The 20479-nt window shown below is 36.6% G+C and overlaps 1 protein-coding gene across 8 annotated transcripts in view; it reads left to right on the forward strand.

Annotated features, from left to right (window-relative positions):
• LOC118021145 (putative RNA-binding protein Luc7-like 2) overlaps positions 1-20479 on the forward strand; it is a 61899-nt gene that overhangs the window by 675 nt on the left and 40745 nt on the right. Inside the window, exons 1-4 of one of the 8 annotated variants that reach the window (XM_035021204.1) lie at positions 1552-1702; positions 2676-2759; positions 13155-13225; positions 14839-14933. In XM_035021204.1, the coding sequence (XP_034877095.1) occupies positions 2722-2759; positions 13155-13225; positions 14839-14933 (204 nt within the window). In that variant the 5' untranslated portion in view covers positions 1552-1702; positions 2676-2721. Of the gene's footprint in view, positions 1-1551; positions 1703-2675; positions 2760-9720; positions 10400-13154; positions 13226-14203; positions 14338-14838; positions 14934-20479 lie in introns of those variants that run through there. The other 7 variants (XM_035021203.1, XM_035021206.1, XM_035021207.1 and 4 more) reach the window with 7 other exon arrangements.

Here is a 20479-nt window from a genome sequence, read left to right on the forward strand (position 1 = left end):
TTGACTTGTCTGGGACGGGAGAGCCCACGTCTCTCTTGGCGTAGTCGGTCATCCCGTTTTGTGGCTGATGAGGTACCGGTGGACCGCTAAAGCCTCCGTCCCCTGAACTAATTCCTTAACCCAGAGCTTTGGGATCATCCCTCGCCGCCGCCCTCCAGAGCATCCAGAGAGAACTGCCCCACCCCCGCCCCCCGCCCCTTACCTGGGTCTGGAGAAAACCTTCACTATGAACCCAGTCCCAGAAGTGCACACTCGATCCCACAGAAACAATCCTTCTTATGGAAAAATCTGACCCAAACCATGGTTTCTTGAAGTGGGTGTGTTTGGCCCCATTTTGTGAAAAGAAAAATGTTATGGCCTGTTTTTTCCGAGAGACCTCCATTTTGTTAGAGAATTTAATAGAAGCTTTGTTCAGTAAATATTGACAAGTCTTGCATGTGCCCCAAATAGAACCATTTTGAAAATGTGGTGCCCAGTGAAGTAGAATTGAGAGAAACAACGATCCTTTAGGCGCTGAGGATAGAGTTTGTGTAGAAAATTACTAATTGCGGATCTTTTTTGTCGTAAAGAGAATTCCTAAATGCAAAGATGAAATGCTGTTGCTTTTTTGGTGATGATGATAATGTATTATCAAATTGAGCTCAAATCCATGCTAATATGGAGGAAGGGTCTAGTTCAGTACTTTCTCTCTTAAAAGCAAAAACACTTGCTTATTTTTATATGTTGCTTGTTTAGGCAGATCGTTTCTTAGCCATTAAAGAAATGCTTTTTTCTTGAAAAGTTACTTAAATTGCTTGACGTAAGAGAAAAGGCACACTTATATTTTTAACAGTTGCTCTTGTAATTTTCTTGAATACTTTGCAGCAAAATATGTGAGTAGGTTAAAAAATGTATATTGAATTCAGATATTTTTCTCAGTGCATACAGAGAATGGCTTTTCAGGGCTCACAGTTTAGTTTTAATAAAAACCCGTATTGGGAACTTGTCTTCCTAGGACACATAGACAAATAGGTGGAGGTGGCAAACCTACTTGTGCTTGTGTAGAGAGGAGGGGAAGATTGGGAAGGAAATGAATTTTGTGTAGTAAACCCTTGCAAGTTAACATTAATTAAAAATGCCGCTGCAGAAACTTCTACCTGTTCATTTTTCACTGTTAGATAAGAATGGTTATTTTATAACTGCAGCATGTCTTAACATTGCTCCTTTTCCATGATGAAGACGGTATTGGGAAGGGACCTAATTCAGGATTTTAGCGGACAGAATAACTAATTTTTGTAGTAAAAGTATGGAAATCATTTAAGATTTTACATGAACTTTTTAATCCTAGATGGATACCATTTTTGGTACCTTCTACATGGATTGAATTTTCTGATTTTACTGGGAGGGTAGTTGGATCAAAGTAACTGCTATCTCCTGATATCACCTGATAAATTTCCAAACGAGGTAGCCAATCTAGTATTGTAAAGCTACATTAAATATATATATATATAAATATATATTCCTGTGTGTGTAGTCAGCAGAAACATGGATTTCTTAAAATCCATTCTGCTTTGTATACAAATAAATTTACATTTTTTATGTGTATGTTACCAGATTTTTTTTGCCTCCAGACTAAGAGGATTTACCAATGAACTCATGTTAACGAGTCCACGATATTATTTAGCTGAAATGACTGGATTTTCACTGCTGTGTTGGGCCAGAAGTAAGAAACATACTACTTTCAAGGAAAAGAAAAGATACCCATATTAGTTCTTTTATGTATGCAAGATAAGAATCAGAACATTATTTTCCTTACCAGATAATGAGTTTACGTATTTCATCTTATGATTCAGGACCTTTAAATAATTAGGATTGTTCTTTTTTAGCATACAGTCAACTTCAAGTTATCCAGGGGTAGGGGAATATGGATACGTTCCTGAATAACACCATATACTTTAAAACCATATAATGGAAAGCTTTGTATTGGACAAAGGAACAGCTTACAGGGAATGCTGTTGGGTGTCTTTGGCACTAAGAGGTGGAAATGGGGATCCAAGAGGTGGGAGAGAGATGGAAAAGGTAGGTAGGGGAGGGTGTGTTTAAGGCAGCTCCCCCCCCCCCTTTTTTTTTAATCATCCAAGACTGACTATAAAACAACTATTGTCCTCTGGGATAGTGGGATTCAAGGTTGCCATAACCCCTCCTCAACCCTTAGTGTCCTGTCTCTGAGGGAATCTGAAGTGGCATAAGAAGCCTAGGGCACTGGGAAAACTTTGTTTCCCTTTCACCTCCCCCTCTCCTCCACCAGTAAAAATATTTATTCCTTCTTCCTCTGTCCCAACTCAGTTTTTAATTAGTTCCTTTTTAAACTCCTTGGAGATGTAAGTCTATTAAAAGTACCTTATTTTGAGTTACTTAATTCAGTCTAATCATATAGATTACCTAAGCTTTATTGAAATTCTCAGAAATGGGAATTTTAGTGTCAAGGAAGTGGAGAGGTAATTTTGGGATCACTGGGCACTCCCAGAAAGGACAGTCTTGGGTGAGTGGTGGAAGTGGGGGGCTTTGGACAACCAGAGGGCAGCATGATGGTGCTGGGAGGCTGGGCAGGGGGATGACCAGGAGGTGGGAGAGGAATGCATCAGGGTGGTGGGAGGGCCAAAGACAAACTTTGCCTTCTTTGCAATTTTGCCTAGGGCCCTGGTGGTGGCAACCGCCTGTGTGCCACTGAAAATCGTGCCGATGCCTGGCATACTGCATAAATGGAAGCAGGGTATCGCGTGAGTTGAAACATTGGTCACACTATATAAAGTTTGTATATGTGAATCAGTGTAACTCATACCCATGTAACTGGGGGTCTGACTGTATTTGGATTTTTCTGATAAGGCATCATGGGCTAAGGAAAAGAGCTCTGGGCTGAGACTCAGGAGACCTGGTTTCTAGCCCCAGCTGTACCTCTAATTGTAACCTTGGGTAAGTCACTTAACCTTTTTTGCCTCAAGTTAAATCAATAATCTGTTAAGTGGGAAACCAAATAATTTCCTATGTTACACTCAAAAACTGTTAAAAAATAAGTATATTTTAAGTTTTTTTTAGGAGAGGAAACCATAAGTAGATATAAATTAGTATGTTATTTTATCTGAAGTTTGAGGTAAATTAAACTTTATAAATACCTTTCTCTTGTAGTTGTTAGCATTAATAGAAGGAAGAGGGATAAATTTTTCCCCGAACATAGTCCATTTGAAAGGGAGGAGCAGTAAAGTAAAATTGAGGCAGCAATTTGAGAATTGTCTATGTGACAGTTGGAGGAACTCAGTGTCCTTGCACAGACTGTAGTTATTTTTTCTGAGTTGGGTTAATTGCAAAGATGTCCCTTAGCTAAAGCTCTTTTGCCAGCAAATAGAATTTGGTTATAAGCCTCTGGTCCTGACCCCTAAAAGGCCTGGCAAGGTGCAAGGGATAGGAATTAAAATGGAGGGTATGAATTTAGATTATATCCTAAGTTTAGAAACCAGGGAATTGACAGAAGTAGTTTTAAGGACTCCATATTTTTTAATTACTTATAACCTTTAAATGGCAGACATCATCTCTGGAAGGTTAAAACAGGCCAGGAATGGCAGTCACCTCCTACACACCCCCTCCCCCCACTTCGTGCCCCAAATGACCAGTGGACTAATAGAATGTAGACTATAGAATAGAATTTTATTGCATCATTAGTTGCCCGTTATGATTAGGGAATGTCTAGGGCAAGTTAAAGCTTTCAGATAATTGTGCCTCTTTTTGAGGGTAATCTTTCTGAACATACAGTGATGTACTTTCTTAGATAATAGAGTACATTTAGTCCTAATTTACTATTTTTGGTGATCAGTTACACTGTGGGGTAGTTTTATAGAATGTAAAATTAAAAAGGGTACTACTCATGCTAGGAGGTAACCAGGAAAATAGAGTTCAGAAAATCATTTACTTGTTCCTGATATAAGGTTAGTAATACATAATTGTTGAACCTGTAGGATAGTGTGACATTGCTGCCTTTCTGCAAAATAAACCATTGAATCAAAGATAGAAGTAGTTTTTTCTTCAGTGGATTTTCTTCATAAAGTCATCTTTAATCTGTGTTCCTTGACTTGTCATCAACATTGAGAGCATTTTTTTTTAAATTTTTCTCATTAGCATAATGAGCCATATTTATTTCTTGGTCAGTTGTAAGCCATTCTATTCCACTTGGATTGTTCATTTTAAGTGAAGGAGGCATAGCCTTTAATGTACAAGCACACATTTTTAAAAATGGTAACGGGTATATCTTACCCCAGAGCTTGTAAATTCTTTTAACATAAGAAATTTTGGTGAAAATAAGGTTAAACGGTAGTTAAACATCAGGCTAAATAAGAGTTGTAGTGAATATTTGACTTCATCAGAGGTTCAGGCATATCAAAACACTGAAAGCTCTGTTAACTTCCATATGGTGAATCTGTTTTAAACAAACTTTAACTCATTTTGCATTTTGAACTCTGAATATTTCAGTCTGCAAAACAGCCCAGAAAACAGTAATAGTATCATTTCATATAATCTTGTTTTGTCCTTGGATTCTCTGCAGTTGTTTAGCTTTCCTCAGGGAAGCCTATGCTTGTGAGATATTCTTTTACTTTGGGTAAAGAAATAAATTGAAACCAAAGAAAAATCATTTTGTCTATCACTGCATAGGCTCTGTAAGCAGCAAATAAGTGCTTTGATTTGGATAAGATGTCACATAAGGAAAAATGGTGGTGAGCTGCATGTTCAAGATAGGTAGCCGGAAAGGTGTCCTGGATCATGGTCTTTTAATGAGTCAGATAGTGGTGTTCAGTATCAGGTGGTTCGTACAGACATTAAAGCTTGAAGTTTAGGCAAGTGGTGGGATTCAGGCAAGTGGTGGGGTTGCAAAGATAGGTAGATGGCTTAAAACTGAAGGTCACTTAAGTGTGGGCAAAACTAGATAAATGAGGCATATTCTCCTCAAGGATGAAATTCTAGAAAGGTACATGAAATGGGTTGAATCCTAAAAGCTCAGGGCTATTAGTATAATCTGTGAGGAAATATAAATGATTGTTCTAACCAGCTGAGTCTACTAAGAAGTTGTAGACGAAGAAGATGAAGAAAGTTGGAACATTTTGCTGGAGAAAGAATGAGGGAGCGAGAGAGAGGGTATATTTCTAACAGGAATCTTGTGAATTCAGCACCTGCAGAGAAGTCATTCTGTTCCTTTTTGGTTTAAATTCTCATGCACTTATAGCCGCTAGGGTAGAAATTGAAAGGCAAGGCCAAAATACATCAGTTAATCAATTTTTATAAGGTGATTGAGGTTATAGAAAAGCGTAGTTTTGTAAAAACTGAATAAATGTCATTTTGCTGTTTAACATGGGCTAGAGAAAGGAGTCTTTTTAAATTTTTTTCTAACAAAAAAAGCTCACTAGGTATTGATCCATATGTTCTAATTTAGTTGTGAACCATGTGCAGTGATGTTTCACCTGTGTGATTCAACATGAAAAGAATTTAACCAGCTGCCCTTGCTGAGTCTTTTGTCATGTCTCCTGAATGCATGGTAAATTGTTTTGTTTTTATCTTCTTGAGACTTCAGTTTTCTCTTTCAGAGTTAGAACTTTCCAAAGTTTTACTTTTCAATAAAATAAGTTGGATATTTTTTGGATAGGATCTATAGTATACTTAGCTGTTCACTGCCTCTTCATTTTGTCCTACTATTAGATTACACAGTATACCCTTTTTTAGTTATTTGAAGGTATATTTTAGATCAGGATTGGCATTATGGCTGCCCTGCATTTTGTAAATAAAGTTTTATATGAATACAGCCATGCCCATTTGTGTACCTACTGTTTATTGCTGCTTTGCCTTAAAACAGCAGAGTTGAGTAGTTGCAAGAGACATATATGGCTGGCGAGTTTGAAATATTTGCTGTTTGGCCCTTTAGGGAAAAGCTTGTTGACCAGTGTTTTGATGAGTGATTCTCAAAGTGTGGTCCCCAGACTTTAGCAATACCTGGGAACTTGTTAGAAATGCAAATTCTTGGGCTGACTCCAGAAATTCTGGGGATTGGAACCAATAATCTGTGATTTAAGAAGCCTTCTACATGACTCTGATGCACATTAAAAGTTTGAGAAACTCTGTTCTAGATAAATGTTTCCCAAATGTTAGTCACACATACCACCTTGACTGTTTTTTACTGTTTTCTGTTTAATATTTTCTTCATGTCAACTCACTTTCTAAAAATTAAAGTTAATTTTAAAATGAAAATTTATGTCACCAGAAAAATACAGTGAGAACAGCATGGTATTTTAAGAGAGAACTTAAAAAAAAGATAGCTTAGACTCTGTTGTCACACGTGCTAAACATTAGAACTTGTTAGATGTTAAGCACCAGGTGGACTTCATCATGTACTTTAAAGTTAATCATGATAAATAATCACTAAAAGATTCAGTGGTGTTTAAAATGTTGGTGAAATCCTGTTGGTGCAATTGGATAACACCTAAAATCATCTTTTGTATAAATCTCATACTTCGGAAAATACTGTTCTGGTTATTCATGTGAAAGAAAAAGCTGTTTGAACTGTACATACCCAAGCCCTGAAGTAGAAATGAATGACCAGAAGAGATACATACCTATGAGATAGAGCCATCTAGGAGTCCCTAGAGAGGTTCATCTAGCCCACAGGGTGAAATTACCTCACTTAGCTTGAATTCTCACCTCTCCAATAGTGTTTTGGCCCATGGTAGCCAGCAGTTCTGTGGGATTTCACCAACCTGTTTCACAATGGGAATGTGGAAAGGTGCCTGGCCCTGGGAAAGGCTACTTAAAAAAGATAGACTAGAAACTGGGGGGGAAGTGGCTGTGGTTTTATGTTGTGGATAGGGGAACAACAGGATATGCTTGCTAGGAAAATAGTTGATCCATCTCAGATTCTAGAAACCATGCTTTTGTATTTTGAGAAATTCCCATGTTACTTAACTTCCCTAGACATGTTGTTCTGTGTATTTACTGGCTGATGTGCTTTAGGGTATAGTAATTGTTGATAGGAATCAAATCTTTCCTTTCCTTTCCCGAATATCCCCAGGTTGCTGAGTTGCTTTAGTTACTTCTTCCTTTCCTTAGAGATTATGGATACATTTGTTTCTGTTGTCTTTTGTCTCTGCAATAAAGTAGTGATACAGGACTCTAATCTTAGAGGGACTGAAAGTCTAGTGGGGAATGAAGGTTTACACATGAACAGTTATGTTTATTTATTTATTTATTTTTAATTTTTTTATTTTTTTTTAGAGAGGGAGCACAAGCAGGGGGAACGGGAGGGAGAGGGAGAAGCAGGCTCCCAGCTGAGCAGGGAGCCTGATGTGGGGCTCGATCCCAGGACCCTGGGATCATGACCTGAGCCGAAGGCAGACGCTTAACGACTGAGCCACCCAGGCGCCCCCAGTTATGTTTATTTTTAAGTGATGAATTCTGTGATGCTGGTTATAGGGGGTCTAATTTAGCAAAAACTGTTAAAAAATACAAAAGACTATCAAACACCTATAGGAGTGAACAAATGTTATTTTGTGTATTTTCTTCAAATTAAAAACAAAACAAAACATTACAAATGAAGTCCCTCTGTCCCCTTCACAGTCACAGTCCTTTCTCCAGAGGCAATCCTTGTGAATTTGGTGTGTATTCAACGTGACACAGTATTTCTGCTGTGTCATTTCAGTAGTTGTAAGGCTCCGTCTCCTTCATGGTAATCTCTGTTTTTCATTTTAACTTCCTTTATCATTGAGTTGTTTGTCACTTTTGTCCTTTGATATTCTCATTTCTTTTCCTTTCTTGTTTCTTTCCTTCACTGTTTTTTGATTTGGGGAGACTCTGCTTAGCTTTTATAGCTATAGCCAACCGATGAAAATTTGTCTTTTTGGTAAATCAGCCAATCACTTTCTCTCTGGTTCTTTTCAGCTATATCTTCATAGCCAGAGATAGCTTTCATTACTTCTGATTTTGTGTATAGAACGTTCTGGTGATAGAAGGCACCAGATAGCCCCAGTACAAGTGTTACTGTATCAGCATTGCAGCTCTGCAAGTAAGTATCAAAATAGAAAATTTAGCAGGCTGCAACTTTTTAATGACTGACTTTCCTTTAGGACATATATCATAAAACACATTCTATATAATCTGCTTCTAGGATTTAATTTTTAGGTAACAGTTTTTTCAGGCTTTTCTAATGTATTTCTTTTTTTTTTTTTTTTTTAAAGATTTTATTTATTTGAGAGAAAGAGAGAATGAGAGACAGAGAGCATGAGAGGGAGGAGGGTCAGAGGGAGAAGCAGACTCCCTGCCGAGCAGGGAGCCTGATGTGGGACTCGATCCCAGGACTCCAGGATCATGACCTGAGCCGAAGGCAGTCACTTAACCAACTGAGCCACCCAGGCGCCCCTCTAATGTATTTCTTAAATCTAAAAGGAGAAACATGTTGATAGATTTCCTAAAGCATAGATTCTACCACCACCCCTGCCAGTGGCCAAGATTCTATGCTTGTGTAATGAGAGAAGATACAGTTGTGGCGAGGGGTGGAATAGAGCCCTTGGAATGTAGCTACTTTAGTATTCCTGTTCTCACATTTCCATCACCATTCTGTTAGCTCTTAAATATCCTGTAAGCTTTTTCACCTAATAGCAAGGCTGTTCCCCTGTCTCGTTCCTTATAATTTTGTTACATGGATGTTCATAGACAAGTAGGCTGGTAGATTTAAAACGTTATTTTAGCATTATTAATCTTTGATCATATTCAGTAAGAATGAACTTGTTCTAGCAATTTCTACAATGGGCATTGCAGTTTTTAAGTATTTTAAGTTCTTAAGTATTGGGCTTGTCTTGGGGGTTCTGATGGGATAATAGTAGTACCTATTTGTAATTATAAACCCTATGGAATGATTAGGAGGGATAGCCTTTCTGGACCATATAGTACCCTTACTTTTGCATTTTTTCTGGAGGAAAAGAAATTTGCTACTACTTACTTGGTATGACTTTATAAGTTCTGTTAGATAGAAGTGACTATATTTGGAAGGGACAATGCCATAATTGGTTTTTCCCACTGCCACCTTTGTCTGAGTACTCTTTCTTTCCTTATGTAATAAATACATTCCTGAAAAGTTTGACATGTATCATGTCGTGTTAACTGTTTCAAAGCACCTATAGTCATAATATGTTAAGACGTGGTAGTGAGTCCTTTTACAAAACAAATTCTATACTTTGAACTGTATAGTGAATTAAACTAAGTGTATTAACATTTACATGGAGTAAAAGATTTCTTTTTAAAAGGATAATTACAAATGAGTTCTATAGATGAGCTTTAGGCTGAGTTCTAAAGGAACAGCAAAGGTAGGTGGGACAAGTTAGTGGAGTTGATATGAAAGTTTGCGAAGAATGTAAAAGTAATCACACTGTGCTGCAGGAATCACCTGCTTTTACCTCTGAAGACAAGGGTTTCCTGGGACAGGGCAAGTGTCTTCCTGCCCTGTACTAGACTAGAGATTGGCCTTTATGTAGTTTTTTTAATATAGTTTCTGTGTTACTACGTGGACCCAGTAGCTGATATATTATTATTATTATTTTTAAAGGTTTTATTTATTTATTAGAGACAATGAGACAGAGAAAGAGAGCATGAGGGGGGAGGGTCAGAGGGAGAAGTAGACTCCCTGCCGAGCAGGGAGCCCGATGCGGATTCGATCCCAGGACTCCAGGATCGTGACCTGAGCCGAAGGCAGTCACTTAACCAACTGAGCCACCCAGGCGCCCCCCAGTAGCTGATATATTATAAGAAGTGGTAATAAGAGTGAAACATTTCTCTGCATTTGATGATTCCGAGGCACAGGGAAATGAGAAACTTTAAGCTATCAGTTATACACCTCTTTTTCTTGCTCTGCTTTCCTTTCACTGAAGGGATATGGATTTTATTTCAGAGGGAATGTGCCTATCCTGTCCTAAGGCAGTGGTGACACTTGTTCCCTAACAAGTGTACCTGTGGGGAGGGCTTTGGTTGTCACATTGGAGAATATGGGAGGGCTTTCCCTCTTCTGGCCCCATTTATAAACTAGGGGTTGCTTCCATTTGTTTTGTGTGCTGTTGAGTTTTCTTCTCTGTTTTCCCTAAGCTAAGCTCTAAACTAATTCTATACAAAAGAAATACTAATTAGTTGTTTTTATAAATTGTTTGCCATTAATGCCTGATAATATGCAGTAAAATAAGGATTCTGCATACCATTATATATGTCAAATATTACAAACTTTAAGGTTCTTTTAATTACAATACTAAACTCAGTTCACTTTTGCTTAGCCTTCACAGTTGTTGATCACATAGCATGGTCATCCACTCACAGCTTAAAAAAATACAGGGAGCATCGGAGAGAATGGGTAAAGTAAAATTTTGATGTTTTTAAAATAGCACCTAAATCTGTGAAAATTTATTTGATTTATTGTTTGTATGGGAGGGAGAGGGTGGGTGGCACTGGAGGGGGGAGGGGGTGGGCATTGGGAAAATAGCATGCACCATGTAAATTGTCAGATACCATCTAGGCTGAAGTTTTAAGTGTTACTACTACAGTTTAAGTTAGTTTCAGAAGAGGCAGGACCATAAAATAGCGGTGTTGGGATTTACAGTGGGCTTATTTTTCCCTCCCAACAGATTGAAGGGGATTTTGAGCATAGCAGTATTTGAGTACAGTCTGGGCAGGAGCTGCCTTTTTAGAGTGGCCTGTGTTCCCCAAGGGAAACTGCCTCAGTACCACATTAGGCCCTGTTAACTTCCTCAGAAGCCTTAAGAGGAATAATAGGCATTCCAGTTTTTATTGTACACTTGTAACTCAGGTGTTCCCAAGTACAAATTACAATTCATGAAACTCATGGAGGGGTTGAACCAAAGAGAGAATTAAAGTTTTTACTCTGAAGTTAGTTGCTTGGTAATAAATATTAACAGAAATTTTGATGCTTCCATTCAAATGAAGAACACTTTGCCTACCAAAGTTATAAATCAAGTTGCTAATGCTAAAAACTTAGATTGTAGTTACGTACAAAGCCTAATTAATTATTGTAGAGGTTACAGGGCAGAGAAACCTCCATGTTTTTATGGGTAGGACACTGTATTGCTGTTAATTCAGATAACTTGGTTTAATCTCTGTTCGTTATTTTTAAACTTTTTAAACTTTGTTTACACTAAAAATCTGGATTGAAGAAAAAAAATGAAAAAATTAAGAAATCAAATTTTACCCAAGAAATACTGTTCTGGCCTCAGCTTTGCTATTCCCCTACATGTAGCCATTTTCCAAAGCCGAATTTGACTTGGAGTATTTACAATTCCCTAAACCTTTCTGCCTTTATAAGCTTTGTCAAAGATAATACTCCAGTTTGAAATGTTCTTCTTCTTTCCTGTGGTCTGAGTCCTATCTTTTCTTTAAATTTTGGCTTCTACTTTTTGTATGAAGCCTTTTCTAACCTCTCCATCCTTGGTGGCCATTCTAGTCTTAGAATTCCCGAAGTACTACTGCTAGAGACATCCATTTGGCATTCGGGTCATGCTACTTTATTACTTGTTATTTCAATTAGGTGTCCTATTTCTCTGTCACTATCATGGACTCCTTGAAGGTAGAGAGCTTGTAATTATATGCCTATTTGTAACCCCATTGACTAGCACAAAGGATATGTGCACTAATAGGTTTGATTCTATGATTTGGATCCAATGTTAGTGTAAGAGGGTAATTGTTTTTTTTTAACTCAGGTTATTTTTATATGACTATATGCCCAGAAAACCCAAAGATACAGTATTTGAATTCATGAAGTAATTCTTTTTATTAAAAGATCTGGTTCATAATTGTTTTCTATTAATTGTAGTCTGCCCCCCCCCCCCTTTTTTTTTCAAATGGGCGCTGTTTTACCTTGTTTCTTTTGAAAAACATGGTTTGGGCCAGATACCTTGATAGAAACCAAAATTACCAGTATTTTTATTTTAAAATTCTTTGTTGGTTTAGCTAAATTATACGTTTCATGGCATAAGCCCAAATAAATTTATTAAACACTGCATGGTAATATAGCCAAATTATTTTAAGATATTAACCTTAAAGTCTCTTAAGTAAAACTTTAAAAATACCAATGAACAGATACTTAGTTGCTAGTCCATCTCGGGATATTTCTGTATCTGAAATTATTAGGGGTTTTATTATTTCATGGTCTTAAAGGTTTTTCTAATGTGTAAGCTGATATTTGATAGCTGTATTTATTGTGTTTGCAGTTATCAAATGTCTATAGAGCAACCATTCTTATGCAGTGAGAAGTTACTTTAAAATGCTTTTTTGCATTTATAGAAATATGCTTTTTGTAAGAGTTCATTGGGGATAATGTTTGCTAAATTCGTATTTGGCATTCTTATATTTTGCCTGACAGCTGTGTCTTCAGGGCACATGTATCTTAATATTTGACTTAATGTTGTGATTTCTGAAGCAAAAACAGTCGCCCTACTTTACAAAATGTTTGATTAGTAAAACTTCTAAGAATCTTGATTTTATTTTAAGGCCTGGTTTATAATATTATTGAGCCATTAGTTTGACATAGCATTGAAACAATACAGTTGTTGCATGCTAAAAAGCTTAGATACTGTAGTAGGGAGAGTCCTAGATATGTAAGGATTTTTTGTGGTTTTTTTTTTGTATTTAAAACTACATCATCTTTAAGTTTCTTAGCATAATTTGGGTACAGATTGAAAATAAGACATTTTTTCTTACATGCCAGTAAGCAAAAAACTTGAATATATAGCATTGCCCTTCTGGTGCTAGCTTATCATAGTACCATTCTAATGTGAACTTAGGCCCTCACCAAAGTCTTAATGAGATAAAGTCTTTAAAAAAGCATTTTTTTTAAAACCCCAGTTGGCCCAGAGACCATTTCCCAGAGTTCTAGCGTTGGACTTTTTCCTATCTATGGTCAGTCTTATTCTTCTTAGGGTTACACTTGTTAAGTCAATATTTTGCAAAATAAAACACCCTGATTTTGTTCACTTTTGTTTTCATATACAAGAATCTTTACAGTCAACATGTACTTCTAGATGCTGTATTGAAATTGCTGGCAGAGTCTATTCTATACAAACTGAACAATCTGGCCCCTTGTTTTATTTGTAAAGGTTCAATGTATCTATGCCTGCCTACTTCAATCTGCAAGGGAGTGTCAGAAAGGCCCCGCATTCGCCGAGCCGTGAGTTATCACTAACTTTTCAGATGTGTTAATGAATGTGGAACAAAAGCAGTTGTGTTTAAAAGGAAAAAAGGACCATCAAAATAACCTTTATTATAGTAGCAGGCGTGAACACTAAATGATTTATTCCAAATTGTGGTGTCAAAGTAACCTACTTGAACTAGAGACTAGCCTCTAGAAAACCTATTGTTGAACTGCTCTGAAGCTATCATTTTAGCTATAAATTACTTTTCTTAAATTTTATATACCCTGATTGCAAATGAGAATGTTCTTTAAGTCTTTTTAATGGAGTTAAAACAATTTGAACAAAATCTTACCCCACCTAAAAATGACATATTTAGTTGACTTTGCATTAAGCTCTTCAAAATAAGACCATGTGAAAGGGGTAAAGGCTTAACCTTTTTGTTATTCACATGAGAATAATAGAAATTAATTTAAATAATTGAATCACTTCCTAGATGAGTTTTTGGAGTGCCCCAGACATCATGTGAAGTACAGAGGTATTTACAATCTCTTTTGGTACCAACAGTTCTCGCTTCAGTAATTCATCAGTAGGTTTTCGTTCATCAATGATGATATCAATTTAAGGCTAGAATAAAACACCTACATTTCTTAGGGCTTATCATTCTACGTAGAAAAAATGTCCTTAAGAGTTTTTTTTTCTTTTTTTTCCCCAAAGAGATTCTAAGCAAAAAAAATTGTAACTAACATCTGTATTTTGTTACTAGAGTTAGTTACCTTTCTTTTTCTTAGACTCTTTAAAGTTTGAGTTGGATAGGCATATTTGATTAGGAGGTTGGATGCTTCTGTTGCTTAGGAGGGTGTACTGTGTTATATGAAGACAGAATAAATTTAAATATACCCGGTTTGGCCATATGTAGCACAGATCACCTAAAATTTGAAGGTATGGTACCTTTGGAGGCATTAAAGTTAACGTTTCATTTAGGCAATGTGCCTTTGTCTGACTGGTGTGTAAGTCCTTCTTCCAGGTTTGTACACTCTTAAACACGCTATTCTACCCTCTCTAACTCATCCCAGCAGCAAAAGGGAGACACTTCAGCTGGAACAAAATAGTGGAAGAAATGGCGTCTGGGGTTCAGTGGGGATTCGCAGTGTGTATGCAATGTTTGCAAGATTACTTTTTATGTTTTTCAATTAATGTAAATAATTACAAAATAAATCTATGCTTAGCATCAAGTAGGGAACATTGTATACCAGTAGAAACTCTCCTAGTGGGTCTGCTGCAAGTCACTTAACCTCTTGGGGCATCAGTTTCATCATCTGCAGTGCGAAGGAGTTGGACTCGATAATCTTTAAAGTCCATTCCTGCTCTATATCCTATGCTTTTCTGAAGTACTCTGTTTAACGGAATGCATTGCTTTCCCACTTTGACTATTTGAATTACATTTGCAGTACACATACTGCAACTGCATGTCTAAAATAGTTTTTCTATAGGATGTTATATAAAAAACTAATCCCTCTTGAGCTGATTTATAAATAAATGTGTGTGTGTTTGTAGCCACACAGGAAAAGCTAGAGATGATAGGGCTCTCAGAAAATAAGTATTTTCCAGTTGTCTAACCTTGAATGTTATTAACTTTTCTATATTGCAGGAGATACTACTCGTCAACGAATCAAATTCAGTGATGACAGAGTATGCAAGAGTCACCTTCTCAACTGTTGCCCCCATGATGTCCTCTCTGGAACTGTACGTATTTATTAAATTTATTATTTGATTATTGGTATCCTACAGAAAGGAACTACTTGATAAAGACTTAATTCTTTGTCAAATTATTATGCAATGTTTTTTTTCTATTAACATATAATGTATTATTTGTTTCAGGGGTATTATGCAATGATTTCTTTTAAAACAGTGTTAGAGGAGGGATTTGCATCCCTTATATTGTTTATTCAGGTGGATGATTTAAAGCTGCAAAATGGAATTCCTCTGAAAAGTCATTGCTGTCCTTTGCTTTATAATTTTTTCCATTCTTCAGAGGAATTTCTGAAAAAGCATTTCTTATTTGGAATATAAAGGCAGTTATACTGTAGTTGCACTTTTAGTTCTGAAATTATAGAAATGATTTTTAAAATAGTTTTCTTTACTGTTGAGCAGAGTAGACTTTTATCCAAAGCATTATATGTTTACATTTGTACACATTATATTATGGAAATCATAGTGAGGAAAACCTAATAGTAAATACTTAAATTCACACAACTTAATTTGCTAGTAGTGTTGTCACTTAAAATGCATTTATATTTCTGACTCCTAATGATGTAAAGCTCACTTAATTTAGATTTTATATCTAGTGATATTGGTTGACCTTGGAGTATCATCATTTTAATTTGAAAAGATAAACCACATGATGATGGACCTATTTAAATGGAACAAAGGATCTGATTTTCTGACTTTGGGGTTTGGTTGGAATGATTACTCACTGCAAGAGCTTCCCTTGGCATGTGATGGCAGAGGAGGACTAGTAGGAGCTAAACATTTAGCTGGCTTTATTTCTCATTTGCCAGAAATGACTGAAATGAAGAAAAGATTTCTGACTTCCATTTTCAGACATGATGAGTTCCTGTAGTTAGTCTAAATTGAGTGTTTTTTTCTGGGTAGGAAAAGTTAAATAACTCTAACAGAAATCAAGGCACATACAAGAGGAAACACTGCTGTCTTTTTCCAGTAGGAAAGACTGTTGAAACTGTATTATGTTAAAAGAGGGGGGAAAAAAGCCTACATTTAAAAATTTATGTGATACCTAAATTTTTTTTTAAGTGTAATAACGTAATCCAGATTCTGAGCACTTGAATTAGAACTATGACAGATAATTAATCCTCATTCCTACTCTTTAGAATGTCCATAAAATTTTTTTTTTTTTTTTTTAAGATTTTATTTATTTGACAGAGAGAGACACAGTGAGAGAGGGAACACAAGCAGGGGGAGTGGGAGAGGGAGAAGCAGGCTTCCCACCGAGCAGGGAGCCCGATGTGGGGCTCGATCCCAGGACTCTGGGATCGTGACCTGAGCCGAAGGCAGATGCTCAACGACTGAGCCACCCAGGCGCCCCCATGAAATATTTTTAATGTGCTTATAAAACATTTGAAATCTGTAAAATAGGTAATTATCTGTAGTATACTTTGATTCTCCGCATTTACTATTAAATTTAATGGTCATTTTATTTAATGTCTAAATTATAACTTCAAATAATTTTTGAGGACAGGCTTAATTAGCAAAGTGACAAAGTTAGTTTTTTTATTTTTTAAAACTATAAAACCAGCCATAGTAAGACATGGACATAGTGTTATATTAGTCAGGTATGCCATTAATAAAAATCTGACATCACAGTTGTGCTTTATGTTTTATAATGTACATAAGCAGTTATGCTCATTTATTTCTTTTTTAAAGATTTTTATTTATTACAAAGAGAGTGCGAGCCAGGGGAGGAGCAGAGAGGGAGAGAGAGAAGGACAAGCAGACTCTGCACTGAGCGCTGAGCCCAGTGTGGTGCTCCATCCCAGGACCCTGAAATCATGATCTGAGCCAAAACCAAGAGTCAGATGTTTAGGGGCAAACTGAGTGACTCAGTTGGTTAAGTATCCGACATTCTCTTTCTCTAAATAAAACAAAATCTTAAAGCTGTTTTGTGATCCACAGTTAGCCGTAATGATAGTAGATGAGTATTCAAAATCACATAGTTCTATTGATTTAAAGTATAACTGGGGCCAAACCCAAGTTTTACTCAGCATGTTTTCTACTCTGTAGGGAATACTTAATTTTTTATTCTGTTAAATAAAAAAGGATGAGTGGTTGGTCTTGGACTTTCCTTCTTGTAAAGTTCTTGCCTGGTGGATTTATAAGATGCACATTTTCTCACATTCTAACATCTCTGAAACACATATTTTGAAATGATGATAGAAAAATATTATCTTAATTGGTAACATTTTCTTATAGTACAGAATTGAATGGTGTGGCTTAAAATTGACAGTGCTTGGGTGGATTAAAAACAGTTAATGAAAACCCTTCTACAGGCACTCGCCAGGGAAACTCTGGATGAAAATACCTCCTTTTTGTCAATGTAACAGACCTGAGATTGCCTTTTGTAAGGATGATACTAAGTAGTTGTGAACCTCTGTGAGAATTTAAGCAGAGCTTGTACAGATGGCTATGGGACTTTGTGAGACTCCAGGGTTGTCATATAGAATGGTCTCCTTGATAACTCAAAACCATCCATGGTGTGACTTTCTCATGACCCTTATTAGCAAAAAGAGCTATTTATAATAGTTCATCCTGTGTACAAATGGTTTATAATTACAGAGTTATGACTTATTTAGCAACCAGTCTCTCTAGAACAACTTTTTTGGCACAGTCTAATAGTTCATACCTCTTTATGTTGAAATGCCTGTTTCTCTTTTTCTTTTTTAACACGTTAGATGAAAATAACTGAATTGTAACTTGATTTTATAATGCTTTTTCTTTGTTGTATAACTAAAGTTTACCCTTTTCCTCAGATCTGTCACTTCCAGCAGAATATGACTCACTAGTACTCTAGATTATTTAGCGGAAGAATATACAGAAATGTATTTTCTGGCATTTTTGGAGATGGAGAGTCTGATTTCTAAAAATGCACTCACGACTGACTATTAGTATGAAATATTTGAGTAGAGAGTCAAAATAATTGTGTGTGTATATATATATATTTGGGTTACGATTTTTATAAGAAGCATGACTTTCTTGTAACTGAGGAAGCTGCTTTATTTGAAAGGCTTGTGTTACTCTTCTAGTCATCAAGAATATTGTCTTGTTTTAGTCTCATTCTTTTCCTCCTTTGGCACACTTTCTTCCTGTTCTAGTCACTGTGCAAATAGTAGGCATCATCCCCTTTCAGATTTAGGCAAAACAAATCTAAGCAAAGTTGTCCTTTTTCCCCCTGAACACATTATTTCTGGTACATATCTTCCCTGAAGATAAGTACATTGAAGTGCTTAAAAAATCTTTCCATCTAGCTTCTTATGATCTTGGAAAAAGATGTGTAGTAGTAATAATTTAGAGACATTAAATCTAAAGCAGAGATGGTAACAGAAGCTTGAAATTAAGATCTGCAAAGATGAAAATGTATACTCTCATGATGTGCCTGTCCTAAAATCAGAAATGGCCACTACTAATTTTATCACAGCCTTCATCGTAGTACGATTTTAGGGTTGACAGACCATCATGTATTGTAGTGTAAGGTCATCATTTCATAGGTGGGAAAAATTAAGGCTCAGAGAAATTGTGCTTGTCAGATGTCTCACAGAGAATTACAGTATATTATACAACACAAGAATCTTGGAGTTATTTAAGTCTAAATACTTTAAAAAATATTTTTATGGTTTTTGTTAGTTTTTTAGATAGCACATTTACTTAGGACAGTGACTTTCAAATGTTTCTGAAGTATCTTTGGAGGCATTTCATGCACTAAGGTCATGGGGACTGGCGGACTGGCCAGTCTTTCCTATTTCAATGGGAATTTTACACATTTCAAGTTTAGGTATTTTCCATGAAATTTTGTTTAAAAAAGAGATTCTGCTCAGAAATAGAATTTAAAGTTTAAAATTGAGAAATACAAGGATAAAGTAAAAATTTTTTCTGCCTTTTTGAAGAGTAGGAATATTAGTTGTCAAAAATTCTGACTGAGTTGATTTTACATTGCCCAATAAGTTCTGGTTTTTATCTGAAGTGAAGTTTTTACTAATTGAAAGTCCTTTATTGCTTTTTAAAACTATTCTGTTTAAGGGCTGGTCTAAAATCAGTTACTTGGGTACATATAAGCCTGAACTTTAAAACTGTTGAAGTCTATTTGATAGTACATATGTAAAAGAGCCATGAAAGTATGGTGAAGCAGAATAAGTGATAAGAAAGAAAGAAACCACAGAATTTTCTCAACCAGCCACTAGAATGTAAGTTTCATAATAAGGGCAGGGATGTTTTGTTCTGTGCTATGTCCTCAGCATCTAGAACAGTGTCCCTCCATTGTGTTGAATGAGTAATCAGTCCACCCATAAGTCTGTTAAAAAACTAACTTGAGTTTGAAAAATTAACGATTGTTAGTGGGAAATGTGTTATCTTTTAACACGTAAGGAGCTGGAGAGTATCTTGGGTTTGTTGAGTTGCTTATCTAAATAATGACAGCAGTAGTTCCACATGCAGATGGGAAAAAATTAGTCCTTAGGTACTCTAAACTCAGTTTCTCAAATTTGTTTGTTTAGGGCTATTTTGATATTTTTTAACAGTTGTTCTTAGCATTAGTCCAGATAACTGGCTTCATTTTTTTTCCTTTTTAATTTACATAACAAGAGCTGCCCAATTTGTAAAAATGCCAGATTTTGCAAACTAAGTTTTACCAGTTTTGGCCTTTTTTTTTTTTTAAGATTTTATTTGTCAGAGAGCGCAGGGGAATGGCAGGCAGAGGGAGAAGCAGGGTCTCTGCTAAGCAGGGAGCCCAATGTGGGACTCAATCCCAGGACCCTGAGATCGTGACTCGAGCCAAAGGCAGACGCCCAACCCTCTGAGCCACCCAGGCGCCCCCAGTTTTGGCTTTCGAAGTATATTTTATGTCCTTGTATTAAGCAGATTTTGGTATTTGCATTTTATTCAATTAAAAAATGTGCATTCCTTTAACAAGCATTTATAGAGATTGCCTAAACCAAAACACCTTTGGTGCCTAGGAAGTCAGAGGCACATTAAAAGCTTCCCAGTGAGGGGTGCCTGGGTGGCTCAGTCGGTTGAGCGTCTGCCTTCGGCTCAGGTCGTGGTCTCAGGGTCCTGGGATCGAGCCCCGCATGGGGCTCCCTGCTTGGCAGGAAGCCTGCTTCTCCCTCTCCCACTCCCCCTGCTTGTGTTCCCTCTCTCGCTGTGTCTCTCTCTGTCAAATAAATTTAAAAATCTTTAAAAAAATAAAAAAAAATAAAAGCTTCCCAGTGGGGGCGCCTGGGTGGCTCAGTTGGTTAAGTGACTGCTTTCAGCTCAGGTCATGATCCTGGAGTCCTGGGATCAAGTCCCACATCAGGCTCCCTGCTCGTCAGGGAGTCTGCTTCTCCCTCTGACCCTCCTCCCTCTCATGCTCTCTGTCTCATTCTCTCTCTCGCAAATAAATAGAATCTTAAAAAAAAATAAAATAAAATAAAAAAAAAGCTTCCCAGTGAATAATTAAAACTTTACTATTAAACTTTAAAAACTAAGTCTTCAATATTGTTTATAGCATTGTTGATTGGCAC

This window comes from Mirounga leonina, unplaced genomic scaffold (genome assembly GCF_011800145.1).
Source record: "Mirounga leonina isolate KUSES-001 unplaced genomic scaffold, KU_Mleo_1.0 Mir_174, whole genome shotgun sequence".
NCBI lineage: Eukaryota > Metazoa > Chordata > Mammalia > Carnivora > Phocidae > Mirounga > Mirounga leonina.